This window comes from Haliaeetus leucocephalus, unplaced genomic scaffold (genome assembly GCF_000737465.1).
Source record: "Haliaeetus leucocephalus isolate CR32 unplaced genomic scaffold, Haliaeetus_leucocephalus-4.0 Scaffold506, whole genome shotgun sequence".
Lineage (NCBI taxonomy): Eukaryota > Metazoa > Chordata > Aves > Accipitriformes > Accipitridae > Haliaeetus > Haliaeetus leucocephalus.
The window spans coordinates 7,939,016-7,953,937 of record NW_010972942.1 but is presented as its reverse complement, the minus strand read 5'-3'; the positions used below and the strand labels follow the sequence as shown (position 1 = coordinate 7,953,937).

Sequence of the window (14,922 nt, the reverse complement as noted above, 5' to 3'; positions counted from 1 at the left end):
GCTACAGAATTCACTGCAAGAATACCAATAAATAAAACATCAGTTAACATCAGTAAGTTACAGTTTAAGGCTAGATCCTTGGCTGGTGGCAATGGGCAGACACTGACTGCAGCAGAACCCAGATGCACCAGCTAACTGCCGGCTTCCAAGTTCCAAACCATGGCAAGTTGCTTTGTCTCTCCATAAAGCAGAGTATTGTATATCTCAATAATATTTCATTATAATTCTTACACACCTCTAGTTAAGTTACATTTTCAAAGGCAATATGTTGATTTTGAGTCCACCCCAATTTATATATTTGAAAATAGGTTTCTCCGAACAGTTAAAGGAAACCTTGGGTCAAATTATTGCATTACATGAAAAAAAAAATCACAAAAATGCATATACATGAGTATGTATATGTGCAGAAAGAAGCCACATGGCCGCTTGCAGCATGGCCAGCTGCAACTGTATGCCATTTAGTGCTATAGACATGGACCTGGGTTGGATCACAGAGTACATATACATGAATGTAAACTTTATCCCTTGGTTCGAGAGACCCCACTGAGGGAAGTCTTACTGTTAGGGAAAGGAGTAAGGCCAGGGACTGTCTGGAAGTTGAGTTTTATTTCAGGCACCTGTATGTGGACCTGGACCTGCCCCACTGAAGTTGTAGTATCAAAGCTTTATTGCAAAAAGAACAGACTATTTTACACCAAACTGGTAACTAAGTCAGTATATCAACTTTATGGACTTCTGTAGAGCAGATATTAAATTATGTTTTCCATTTCCCACCATGTAAGTCTGGCAGAAACAATACCATATTTCCCATTAGCTTCTATAATTTTGAAGTGGCCAAGCTTAGAATGGCAACTGAATACACTGAAAGGCATCAGCACTGGGAGTAAAGCGCTCACTTCCAGCTCCTAGAAATAGCTCTCAATGACATTTCTTCAGCAGATGAAGAGTTATATTTTTAACTGCAAGCATGGTCTCTGTGCAGGTTGGTTTGATCAGCGTCTCGGGAAGTAAAAATCCAAAATGGCCGGTGTCACGCAGCTCAAACGCAAATGCGTAGGGGATACCATTTTTGTAGGCCCAGTCCATAGAGCTACCAGAACTCACATCTGAGAGAGGGAATTCAGAGAAAATTTTAAAAAATGTTAAATGCAGGTCACGTTGAAAGCACCAGAGGGTTCTTGTGGCATTTTGTCTCCAGGCCTCAATGAATATACTTGCAACTCCAGCTGTTGCTTGCCCTGATCCTGAACACCCTTCAGAGAAGGGCATGGTGAAAGGTGCTCAGCACAATATAAATTAGACCCTTGAGTTTCACAGGAAAAAAATCAATAACTGACTTTTTTGTGTAAAGCAAAACTTTAATAAAAGAGAACATTTAGAATAAAACTTCAAACTGTTCTTGTCCCCAGGTGAGTGCAGTCTAAAGCTTTGCTTCCACAAAGATCGCTCAGCTGGACTGGGGCTCTGCACGCTCCTGGGTTTAACTTGGGTTTTTTAGGCAATTCCTTTGCAGGGAGAAGGGAGAAAATTGATAAAGTAATCTACATTCTCCTTTTCAAAGTGCTTTTAAAATTCTTTTCTCTTCATTTCTGTCTTGTTTTCTCACCATTTCCTTAGAGCATAAGAGCATTTGCATAGGTGGTGTCTAATATTAACAAACCTTCCCGAGGAAGTGTGCTTCTTATGCTTTCGTTATCTCCATATGTTGATTACCCAAGACACTTATATTTATATAAAGATCCATCTCTCATGTGGCCTGCTGTCTTCTGTGCAATTCTGGCATTAACTTACACTGCTCTTCCTTTGACATAGTGAGTGACTGCACTGTAATGAGCACAAGATGACGACTGTGCTGTGAGATGGAGGCCCACAATAAAGTGGAGCTCTAGCCAAAACACAGCAACAGCAGAGGAGATGCAGGAGGTTTCTTGTGAAAAATCTTACTATTTACTTAAGCCTCTCACTTTTTCAATGCCTGTTATCATTACCAAGAGCATTCAGGCCTCATAGTTTCAGTAAAAAAAAAGTGTCTCATTGAAAACTATTGAACTTCTTTTTCTCTTACCTGTCTACATGGAGAGCTTGCCTGACAAATGTTGTTCCCTATTTAAAAGGCGTATTTTAAAGATATTTTGTTATAGGGAAAAATGCATTTGAAATTTCCCTCTGAAAAATGGAAGATGTCCAAATAAAGATACTGTTGCTATCATTTATCATCATCTAGACACAGAGACATTTGAAACCTAGTTTTTAAAGACATCACCCTAAATTTTAGGTGATGACCACAATTGCAAAGAAGGAGAGGCGAAGTAATGGTGAAAAACGAAACATAGTTTGAATTATTTCCTCCCAAATATTTTATAACTTACTAGTGCATTTAAAGTGCCTGATAAAGATATGCTTTTTAAGATCTTGTTTTATCTTTCTTTTTTTTTTTTTAAATCTGTTTTTATATGTTCTGAACATGTTATTTGCTGGCTTTCGCCTCTCAAATGCATTGCATTTTAATCTCTTTTATTGCATCGAGTTAATCTTACTGCAATCAACTAACTGAATCAGTCACAAAACTTTATCTTCCGCCTTCCTCACCATCCACACCTGGAACAAAGTTCACTTTAAACACTGTTTGCTTTCTTTGTTATAATAAGGGTAATCTCCTCACTATAGGTAGGTCAAAGTCACAAACCTGTGCCAGAGGAAAACTTACACAAAGTGCTAGATGCAGGACCGTATCTGTATCTTATACCATAGGCTGACTGAAGAGCGTTAACAGCATTATAGGCTGCTGATTCCTGTGCGGGGAAGAAAAACAAATATATAAATTAGACTTTGAATTAAATACTGTAATATGATTGGAACCTGAGCTATGGATCATTAACTTCCAGCGTAATGCTGTGTTCCATGAGTCCATGGCAGCTAATTTAAATTTATTTTAAAGGATAAATGCATTATTTATTTTTATTGACAGCAATTCCCTAATTCCCTGAAAAACTTGGTTTGGTATTTTCATGGCATAAAGAAGCTCACTGCACTGCGATCAGCCATTAAGTATTTGTAATTATAGGTATATATACCAATTTAGTGACACAACAAATTTAGGCAACATGTGAGACCATGAGATGAGATAATCTCTTTTTTATGCAGTTTAAAAGCCATGCATGCATTTTCTGCCAGTACCTGTGGATGCATTTCCCAGCCCACTAAACCTCATCTCTGCTGGGCTTGTGAAGGAGAAATGATCTCTTGGTGGCACTCCATAGTGGTTCAGTGAGCAGAGTGGGAAGAAGGAAGGAGGCAAATTTCACTCCTGAATCTCTGACAGACAGGTGAATGTTCACTGCTGGTCTAACTTTCTCCAGTTAGGCTTGGAGAACTCTTTCCACTATTGCAGAAATGTGATTTCAGTACTGTATGGGGAAAATCAGCACCTACATTTCAACACCAATATGGATGCAGTCTGTTTAGGAGGTTCATGGCATCCTGTGAAACTGGGTGCAGAAGGCCTGGCCCATGGCAAGTTCTGAGGGTCACACGTGGATAGTGCATCTGAACACAGAGACAGGATGCACATATTCAAAAGAAAAAGGAATATTATAATCCCACAGAAAAGGATCCTGGAGAATGTACAGTGAAGGCCGGGAACATCTAGGAAAACAGAGAGCCATCTCCCTGTAGAGAGCAGGAAATGAACATCTTTGGAGCTAGAAATTGCTGGACTGTGAACCACTGGGTAAAGCTGCTATGGTTGTTTTATTTCTATGAACTGAAGAGATGTAGGTTTCAGTTTATGCAAGTCTTCATGAACTTGGTCCATACCTTGTTATTCATGAGGCACTAGATGAATGCACTGGGGAGGGATTACTCTATACTTGCCTTTCCGTTCATACATTTTCCCTAACCTTCTACTTTTTTGCCATTGTCAGGAATTGGGATTCTGGCTTAATCCTTGGTCTGACCTGTGCAGGCATTCCTGCTGAGGGTCTTTGTCCGCCCGAGTAGATAAGCCAGAGAAAATCGTTTTAAAACGTCATTCCAGAAAAAAAAAAAAAAGTTTATTTTCACTTAGTGGCCAGCAGGTAGGGCTTTGGAGAGTTTATTTTATGCTGAGAACTGCTCCTAGCAAATGAAAGAGCACTTTTTTATGCCATTATTAAAAGGTATTAGGCAGAACTAGATTTTTTGTCTGTTTGTTTCTCAGCACAGGGATGACAGTGCTGGAGACTGACATTTTCAGCTTGCCCCTTCTCTTCCTCTTGCCACCTCCACGAGAGAGTGCGTGGAGCCAGGGACTGCTGAGGTCAATGCTGCCGGGAACTTCTGCCGGCTTGGGACGTGGTCGCCAGCCGGTGTGAGGGGTAACCTCTGACTCACCCTAACACCAAAGATGAGGAGGTGGGAGGAGGTCCGAGGAAGGGGGAAGGGCTGTCACTTGGGACTCTTCCTCCTCTTACAGATGCCTCAACTTCTGTGAGTCACGACACACAAGACCCATGATGGGGTCAGAGGTGTTGGACGCCGTGAGGGCGGCGGGGTGGCAATGCAAGGCCACGGCGGTGGCAGTGGGGCCTTGCAGGGCTCCGGGGAGTGGGAAGCTCCAGCTGCAGCCTGGGGCTGTTGTCCGGTGCCTGCACTGAAGCCCCAAGTACCAGGCTCAGTTGCTCAACAGAAATTTGGCAAGCAGCTGTGCCTACCGTCGCAGGGCTGTGGTGCGGAGCTGGGACGGCCTGACAACAGGCCTGACGCCAAGGGAGTGAGAGGCAGGGCTCAGCCGAGGGAGCTGAGATGGGTGGAGAGCAATGTCCTGGTAAACGCGTGATGGAAAGGAGAACAGCCACAAAGGAGAAGACTCCCTGTGCATGACTTACGCATTGTACAGCAATGAGATAACAGAAGCAAGCCCTGTTGAAATTCTTCTGAAGAAATAGTTTGGCAATGCCCATGTAAAACCAGCACAACAGTACTGGGTTCTGTGCAGAGGCAGCAACCTTTTGGAGGCCAGAGCGGGAGTGACCCAAGTCCATGTCCACCATGTAGGCAGGCATTCCTGGGCACTGTGAACGTGATGCTCTTAGCCTTGAGGGGTGCTGCTTGCTTTCACTGTTGGAGTTATGTGCTCAAAGAAGGGGACAGTTCTCAACCGCATCATACTGCACAGGTTGGATCCTGAATAAATCCAGGCAACCAGCCTTTGAACACCCTCAAGGAGAAAGCTTCACATAAAATTACCAGATTTTTATAAAGACATACACAAACTTAGTCATGCCATATAAATTCACTACAAACGCTAAGGCAAATGACTGTATAGGAAGAAAGGGGATGAAAAGTAGGTGGAATTTAAACTCTGGAGATGGATGAATGTTTCTGCTGGTTTTTTTTTCAATCTAAAAGCGCACTTTCGTTTTAAGTATCTTAAAAGAACAGATTTCAGGAGACTGTTAATAAGAGAGTTGTGCCTAAATTAGAACAGAATATGCATGTTGTGATCAGTACACAGCTCTCCAGTTTCAAAGCAACTCTGAATAATTGAACACTAATCAAAGTGGTAACTGACAGCTCACTAGAATGATACGACCCAGACAGAAACATCCTTTCTTCTGCTCAGGATTAATTGTGGACCCCTGTTAGCACCAAATGTTATTTATCTACTAGGTGCGTGGAGTCCTACAGTTGTCCACTGTACACAGTTCATGGAGACCAACAAAGCTTGTTCCATCAGCAGCAGGAAGCAGAGATCTGCCACCTTCCAGCTCACTGTAATTTCTGAAAGAACTGCAGAATCTGAAACCTCAGCCTCAGTCACCATTTTCGACACTTCAAATATTAAAGACTATTCATTTAGGAGGCACCAGGTGATGGAGCCTTTGGCTGTAGGCAAATATTAAAACACACAAATAAATAAGCAACAGTATTCCATTCATTTTCTCTGTGATCCCCATAACGAGTTTTCTAAATAACAGGAAATTACTTCAGTTTCTTATGCTAACCTCCCTGTTCTTTTTGACTCACTGCAATAAAAAGAAGTATAGAGTCCAAATACTAGCAAAATATTTAGAACTGGCATTTGGCTTCCATTTGTCCAGGGCTGTTGTCTAAAACAGTGTCTTTCTTTGTGCCTTTAGGACTGTGCTCTACTCCCTCTGATGAAAAGCCTGATGCAAGGTCTCACAAACCTGGGAAACACCTACTACACATCAAAAACTGGGTTCCTTTGGTCTAAAAGCTGTGGATGGAAAGACAGAGTGTGTGTGCTCAGGGGCAGTTACTCCCCGTCTCAGAACAGAAATCGCCCTTGAGCAGCAAGAACAACATGTACTGAAGATTCACTGGTATGTGTGAAAACTCTCAGTTAGAGACTCCTTTTCCTTACAATGAATTTCCTGACACAGCGTCTGCTATTGCCTTACGTTACTCCGGATATTTTCATCAGATACCCAGTAATCATCTACTTGCAGAGGAGATGCTGATTCTTCCTAACACCACGTCTTTACCTTCTGCTGTGTTGTCTGTTCTTCAGAAAATATTCTTGCACCTGCTGGCCTTCAAAGGAATGAGATACTGTGGTTTTAAATTCCCAGTCTATATTTTTTGGTAAGTAATAGCCACCAATTCACTTGGGGAGCTTCTTTCTCTTTGCCACTTCCCAAAAGAGGGTGGAGAAGGTAGAATAAAAAGAAGATTCATGGATTTATTCACAGTCAGTGCAGGGCTGGGTGGTCAGTCCCCACAAGTCTCATGTTTTCAGCTCCTCTGGCTGCTTAGTTAGCTTCTAATTTGCTCTGTTTCCCAGGAATGACATCAGACAGGAGAATTTTTAGTAGCTGCTGAATTAAGTGTCTTAACAGAAATAAACCCACAAAGAGTTTAGTTTGTGGAGTGCTGGCTGCTCAGCCTCCTGGGAGGGCAGCTTAGTGAAACTTCAGCAAAGCTCCAGGGACTGACAACATCATTTATTCTGCACAGCATAAATCTAAGGTGCAGTGAAGCTCCTTTGAAGTGAACTAGCTTAAACTGGTAAGTTAAAAGTCACTGCAAATTTCAAGGCCAAAATGGGAGATATATGGACAATGTAAAGTTTACTGGGGACTAAGGGCAAAAGAAACAGGCTTGCAACTGGTTGGTATAATGTGTGTCTGTGAGCAGGAGCAAAGTAAAGCTTAGCCACGTTTCCCTAAGAGAATAAGCCATAGGGAGGGTTTTATGTACAGGAGACTGGCTAAAAACAGACCTCAGACTGTGAGCAGAGGGGGTAGTTCTTCTGCATTTGGATGAGCATGGAATATGTGAAATGTACATATCTGTAAATTGATAGGCTTGCATAAAAAAAAGTCGTCTTATTAATGTATTCTTCTAATAGACAAAAGCCACTGATGTTAATTAACTGCTTGTCTTAAAGTATTAAGAACACTATGTCTGAGCAGGATGATACATAAAGCTATCGAAGCTTTACTTTTGGTGAAATCTATGAGATTTCTCCTCTAATTGATAAAGATAAACCATTTCAATTTTATTTTGTTCACAACATTGAGGATGATCTTCTTTGTGCTCCTAGTGTTTAAGTTCTGAGCATGAAGGGACAGAATTTCAGCTAGATGCCCAAGGACTTAACTACGTAATTCCCATTACAGTTAATTCAAGAAAATGATAATAACTATAATTAGAACCCAGGGATTTATCCTATAAAGTAATTTAAAGGGACTGATGGATGGAAGGCACTATACCATTTTAATCAAACTGCCACTGACTCACTTTGAGTGAAGGTTATATAACCAGAAATGCAATTCCAAGCAGATCCAGAATAAATACCACTCAATATTAAATATGTGCAAAGTACTGAAGAAACAAGTCTCCTCTCAAAACAAAATGTACCAAAAAATATTACGTAGGGAAGAAGTTTTCCCAAGTTTTAATGTACTTACCACGCAGCTGAAGTTTGGAATAGTTGCATATTTGTAAGAATAAGGGTACAGCAGCATCTGCGCATATGCATGGAAGGACAAATAGGCTTTTATTTGTTTCCGATGTTTGCGGAGAAAATGAGCAACTGCCTTTACTTCAGGCTCAGACTCAGGAAAGGGACCACAGTAGGTGTCATCGCAGGGGTGAAATGAAGCACCTTCATCTAGGGATTGAAAGAGAAAGTTGATGGTGAACGAGCACAGAGAATTTCCAAGGGTCAACTTCTGGCTCAGCCTGTGTGGGTCTGTGTGCAAAAGTGTGAAAAGCAATAAACAAATTGCTTTCTTGTGACTGATGGGCATAAGCCAGTGGGACCTCAGTACAGCAATCTGCTTGTTCATCTAGTAGACACACCAAACTGCCAATTGGCCAACTACATGCAGTTCTCCCCAGAGGACATATTTTTAACGCAACAGAAAAAGAAGAGCCTGACTTTATTGTATTTTCTTCCCTGGCTTTCCATACGAGTTGCACATTTTATGATAGCATTCCAGTATTAAAACTATTGAAGGGTCTCAACTGGTCAATTTGAAATCAGAGAGCTATACCTCTTTCACTCGCCACTGCCAAGACAAATCTAGCCTTTAAGAGCAGTTTAACATACTTGCTACTACAGAGGTGGTTACAATGGTAGGTAGATAACCTCAACAGGCATTATTGGTTTAGTGGGCATGGTGGTGTTGGGTTACAATTGGACTCGATGATCTTAAAGGTCTTTTCCAACCTAAACAATTCTATGATTATCTTAAGAGTCTGGCTTAAAACATGGGAATAGTTCCTGACTACTGCCTATTTTTACTCTTGCAAACCTTCCAGGAAAAAAATGAGAAGCCACATGGGATGATTGCTCAATTAACTAAAATACAATTCATCTCAGTTTGCACAGGGCTTAATTTTCCTTCAAGTTTGGGGCAGGGGTTCAGTTGCGAGGATATCTTTCATCATGTCAACCTGCTGAGGTGGCAGTAAGCTGCAGAAGTGTAGCCTGCTTGTAACATCCCATGAGGTACTGAAAGATGAAACTCAGAAAAGGAGACGTGGCAGTGGCTCCTTTATCATCTAGCAATTCTGGATCTCATCAAGCCACCATCTCATTTACAGCTTAAGGCCTGAGCCTAAAAGAACAATATTTATGCAAATCCACTCTGCTCTTTTATCCACTGGGATTTCAAAATGCCACATGTTTTACACTGACCCACAGAATAATAATAGTTTTGTTGTGACATTCCCTGGTGTCATCAGGGACTTACAGAAACAGTGTTTCATTAGCTTTCCTTTGTATAGTAAGTACTGCCATCTTCAAATAATAAGAAAAGAGCAGTGTGTGAGAAGGCATAATATTATGAACTAAAACAGGGTTATGCAATCAAAAAGTGGAAGAATTTCATGCTGCAGCTTCATTTGTAATATGAAAATTGAGGCTACCATTCAATGGCCACAGGTGGGGATTTCAAAAGGTATTAGTGCTTAGATTGCAGTGGATATGGAAAGGTTACATAGAGGGCAGATGGTCTCCTCCCTGCAGAACAGATGGCCACCAAGTCATCCAAATCCCAAGAGCACTCTGCCTCGATGTCTTGTCAGATAATATAGCTAAAGGAGAGCTATTTAACAGAGCCTCCGGCACCTTTGCTTTTTTTTATGGATACTTCATCTCCTGTAGCAGTGTAGTATACTGAATCATGAAAACAGACATCACAGTTAATGAATGGCAGAATCCTACAAGCTAATGAATGGTAACATAACTCAATGGTAAAATATGACTCAGTTTAGTGACTTTCAGTGAAGAAAAAAACTCTCTAAACTGTCCAGCCTTCTATCGTGAGCCATTTGCAATCCCAGCTGTAGTTAATGCCTTTCCTTAACTGAAGCTGGCTGGTAGTAAAAAGAGAGGGTTTGGTGGCCTTGGATAACGTAAGGATAGCCTCAATTTTCCTACTGGAAGTTCTTTTGAAGTAACACAAGAAAGAAAAAAATGATACAGTACGTATCAACTCCTGTGAAATTTCTGAGTTACAGTCATGAGAAGAAAATGCAATTGCATAAAATGTTACCATGCTGCCTTATTTTTGTACCTGATAGCATACCAGGGGAGGACAAATATCCTCCAACATCTACCATGAGATCAAATGTACAAAGGAAACGTGTGCAGAGACTGATAAAACCAATGCTTTGGTATGGAAGAAAGACTGGGAGGATGGATGAGCTGGAGCATGGTTCTCAAAATTCCTTGCAGCCACTTCTTCTGCCAGTGTGGGGTACTGTCCTCAGTGAGCAATGGGGTGCACTGGAAAATGGGATGCACTGGAAATTTTAACTCCCACTGCTGCTCTCTTGGGGGCTTTGGATGCAACCGCTTTAACTGGATTTGCCCTATGACATGATTTAGTTCTAAGTAAGTACCTCATTATTGGCTTTAAAATTGCTGTTTATTTCATGAACATTAAACCATTGTGCTAGTTATTGCACATACGTATATACTGCAAGGAGCATTTCTACTCAGAGATCTTGCTGTCAGTATTCACCTGGGTCTGTGTGCAATTTCTGTGCACTATTTTGGGTACAGGGTGCTGCAGAGTAAAATCTACCACAACCAGTGATATGGCCCTTTTCTTGGTCCCTAGAGAATACAGAAGCAACATCATAAAGCTTACATCAAAGTCCTACACCAGAAGGGAAGAGGAAAGCAGAAGAGATGCTGTGTTATCTTTACCAAAGAGCTCACTGCAGCTAGCATTCAGTGGCTCTGCTGGGGCTGGATTCTGCCACAACTCACCTGCCTGGAAGCCCCACAGTGAAGTTCAAGCCTGTCTGCAAACTGCAAGTGCAACACAACTGAATTAAAAGGTTTTTAAAAGCATATGCAGTATTAAATGTTAAACACCCCAAGATTATCAAGCCTCAAAGTGTGATATGATCCAGATTCTTCTCTGCCTCATTTAGTGTCAGATTAATGAGAACATAGGGTGCTGGGTGAGGATCTTCTGAGCACCAGTCAGCCCAGTTCATGAAAGAGCTCTTTATTCTCTGGCAAAATAGAGAATCAGACAGAGTTTGGGGTCCTGTGAGGGAAGCAGAGCATGTGCTTGGTGGGATGATGAGCAACTTTGAAGGAATTTTTATTTTTTAAACTCGGGGTGAGGATCTGTCTTTCATGTTCAGTGGAGGGCAGAAATGCAACAAGTAGTGGACTACAACATGCAATGCGTGTGTGTCATGTTATAGTTTCACTCAGCCTAGAAAAAATGTTTTTTACTGAAAACTAAGCAAATATTTTCAGGAGTGAGTAAAAAGTATGCTTTAACACAGTGGCTAGGGAGCAGGAAGAGGGAGAGGCAAAGTGATTTGAACCCAAGAAAGATGAATTAGGCACAGAAAGAAAATGCACTGTGTGAGTATTAACGTTGCACTGATAGGTACCTATAATATGGCTCTGAAGACCGTTCATTCTAACTATGCCAGTGGCTGTCTATCTTCTGAACAGTAAATGTATGTCCCCCAAATACCTGCAGTTGTGACTTAGGTACTTAAGTAAAAGATGGTAACTGTGATGCAGGACTTTTTGGTTCATTTCTACATTATTTTTGCCTTAAAGATCGTGATAGCAGCCATGGGACTGTCTTCTGTAGTGGAGGGATTCTCAGCTAACACAGGCTTTCTGTAACTGCCTCTGTTTCAGCTCCCTTCTTACTGCAAGTAGAGTCAAAAAAAATTGGAAGCATATTTCACAGGTCCATACTGTATTGAATGCATGCTTCTGTTCACTCTCACCTCATTTGTAATCTCCCCAGGCAGATTATTTGCACTCACTTTTATCCTCACAGTTCTCAAAAATCTACTTAAAGAATCCAGTCGCTGCAAGACAGACTGTACAGTGCTTGAAACACCTAGAGAGTTCCAGTGGAAGAGGGACAGGCTGAAGGGAGGGCTGTTGCACTAGCACTATGCAAACACAGTTTCTGTCTTTACAAGTTTATAATGTAAATAAGGAATGCTGGAGGAGAAAACAGCTGTACACAGAGGTGAAGGAAGTTGCTCAAGATGGAAAGGCAGGCCAGCAGAAGAACCAGTTATATATTGCTGTATTTCACAACAGAGTGCTATTATTTTCTGCTGCACCAGAACTTGTACAGATGCTTACTCCTGTATGACTTGCTGTAAGATTTAATATAATACCATTTCTCCTTCAGTGGACCCATTCCAAATTTTCTGCTAGTATTTCATTACTGCTGCATTCTCTATGCAAAACTGAGGTAAATTTTTATGGAAGTATTTACAGAAGTGCTGGGAGTTTTAAACTGGATCTCCATGCATTTAGAAGCACCTTCTTTCTTTATTAAATCACTAATAATAATGGCCTTAAAATATTCTCAGACATTCTCTGTGAGGCCAGTAAAGCAAGTCTGACATTTCCTAAGCTAAAGCCATTTCAGAGAATTGATGAATTAAATAAAATGAAGTTTGAAATATTTCCTAAAGCTGTAGTCAGGTAAATTATGAAATGTGATGGGCCAGGCTCAATGCTGTGCTTCAAATTATTTACATGATTGCACAAATACAGAATAGCTGTATACGTGTTTTTTACTTTTGCCACACTCACCATGACTTTTTACTTGCGATGAGATGTGTTTTTCCAAAGTTCAGGACTTCTGTTTTTTTAGAAGCTATAAGAAAGATTTGAGCCTTGGCTTGTGGCTTTATGGGAAAGTAGCTTCAACTTTAACCATGGAAAAGAGAACACTTCACAATGGATGTGACCTAACCTACTTAGTCTGTTGGATAATTAAATACAGGGTAATCTGAACTGGTGGACCAAAGCACCTCCAGACTTACCGCACCATTTCACTTTCCAGTTGCGATTAGCATCAACACCATGACAGGGAAACCTTGTGTTCTTTGATCTTGTTTTTCTCCAAAATCGATCCTAACATAAGTTATAAAATAGAAATAGCAGTATTACTACATTTTGGCAAAAATCTATTTGTACACATAACAAACCAACCCTGGTAAACATATTCAGTATTATATTTTAACTGCAGTAATTTACTTCCGTTTTGCATGCCACAAAGTGATGGACCAGATTATACAGAAATTCATGTTTGAATGATGTAACAACCATTTGATCTTTCCTGTCTGAACAATTTTTTGAGTAATATTACTGATACTACTTACATTTGTCCAGCTAAAATGATATCCATCCACATTAAATACAGGCATGATATAGAAATACAGCTGAGTTAGCATCTTTCTCATGGCAGGATCAGTCTGGTATGTCTGAAGAGCCTAAAGCAGAAAAGCCAAAGAAAGTAGTTTCCATAATAAAAATAATTTCCTGATTAAGTATTGTGACAGGCTAAGACAGTCACTTGGCCTTTGGCAGGACAGAGACCTGATCTCACGGCACCACTGACATCCTTAGAACTGTACTTGAAAGGCTGACATCTTCCTGCAAATGTGATTAAAGGCAGCATGTGAACATGTGAAAAAGGTGTTCAAAAGACCCTATTCTCTCTGCTTCTTTGTTACTTTCAAAAGCCAAGAAAATACAACTCATATTACAGAGAAGCGAATGCATACGAAGTGTTTTGTGATGTAAGAGCTGAAGGTCAGTGGAATAGATTCTTAGTTGAGGAAACGAGTTTAGCTCCTGTAAGACAATGGATTGCTGTTGTTTCCACCACCTGGTGGAATCATGCCCCATTATTTGATGGGGTCAGAGTATGTCTTAAAGCATTTAAGGCTCACATTACATAAGCTTTTGTTGTATTCAAAGTAACTTACTATATGCACAATCATCAATACAGGCAGCTTATTCCTTTGTAATTTAGAAAACCCACTACTTCTGGAGAACCTCAAGTATAAAGGTTAGTAGAGGAAGTCTAAGTGGGGAAAGTATTTTTTTTCCATTCTACATCTTAGAAAAACACAGCAAACCAGAGGCTCCTCAGCAGTTCTGTTTGCTAGTACCAGAGATGCTCCTTTATCGGTTTCAGGATGCTTGGGCTCCACATGCTGTAGCAAAAACTGTCCTTGTCATAGCAGGGCATCAAACTTTCATCCTTCAAAGTTTAAGTCTTGATTCTGTAAGGTGAGGAATCAAGTGCTTCACCTGGCAGGCAGAAAGCATATCACACTAACAGTGGGTGCAGAGGGATGCCTGAGGCTGGCTCCTCGCCTCCTGGTGCTGTGATTACAGCCTTCTGCTCTGCAGTATCTCTGGCCCTTCAGATCCAAGAAGTAACATGTTTGGGGGGACAAAGGGAAATGTTTGCTCTGAAATAAACTAAGCTAAAAGCTTTTCAATTGACAAATGCCAGGGAACAGTGTGAAGTAAAAGAATTCAATACTGCTGGGATCCTAACTGTGCAGCCCTTTGGATTATTGAAGCTGCCACAGGAGCTGACAGATGCTTTTTGTGGAACATCTGTAAGAAATACCCATACAGTTAGACATGTCTGGGGCTGAAATTTACTCATGGAGGAGTCTGAATATTTTTGTCTTTACTGAGGGTCTAGTGAGAATTCTAAATACTTTTTCTAAGCTGTTCATTAACTACCTCTCTGTCATGCAGTGCTTTCTCCTCACCTAGCCTCAGCAGTGCTCTGCACGTGCAGGTCCTTCAGCCTCACTTGCAGATCCAAAGCAGCGTGTCATCCCTGTGCAAAGCCACCAAGTCACCCAGTGCTGCTCCACACCGAGCTCCTCTTCTGTTTCAGCCAGGCAAGAGAAGGGGAAGGTGAGCAATAGAGGGCAAAGGGGCTACAGCACAGAATGACATGAAACTTAGGCAGCAGATGGGACAGCATGGTGTGGAGCACTGCAGGGTGGGATGAGATGCTGAAAGAATGTAAAGTTATCACAGGGGAGAAGAGGATGACAGTGGGCTTTTGAGGGGAAGCTTGGTGGAGTCGTGGGCTGCCTGGGAAAAAGTCCCTGGCCTATGCAGAGGTCACAGGTCCCCTGGCC

General features: G+C 41.3%; 1 protein-coding gene across 1 annotated transcript in view; it reads right to left on the bottom strand.

Annotated features, from left to right (window-relative positions):
- Positions 1 to 918: 918 nt before the first annotated feature.
- The window catches only part of CPA6 (carboxypeptidase A6), a 32,374-nt gene continuing 18,370 nt past the window's right edge, over positions 919 to 14,922 (bottom strand). Inside the window, exons 5-9 of the mRNA XM_010575900.1 lie at positions 13,129 to 13,239; positions 12,790 to 12,880; positions 7,917 to 8,119; positions 2,708 to 2,792; positions 919 to 1,106 (exon numbers count right to left, since the gene is read on the bottom strand). Coding sequence (XP_010574202.1) covers positions 919 to 1,106; positions 2,708 to 2,792; positions 7,917 to 8,119; positions 12,790 to 12,880; positions 13,129 to 13,239 — 678 coding nt within the window. The remainder of the gene's footprint in view (positions 1,107 to 2,707; positions 2,793 to 7,916; positions 8,120 to 12,789; positions 12,881 to 13,128; positions 13,240 to 14,922) is intronic.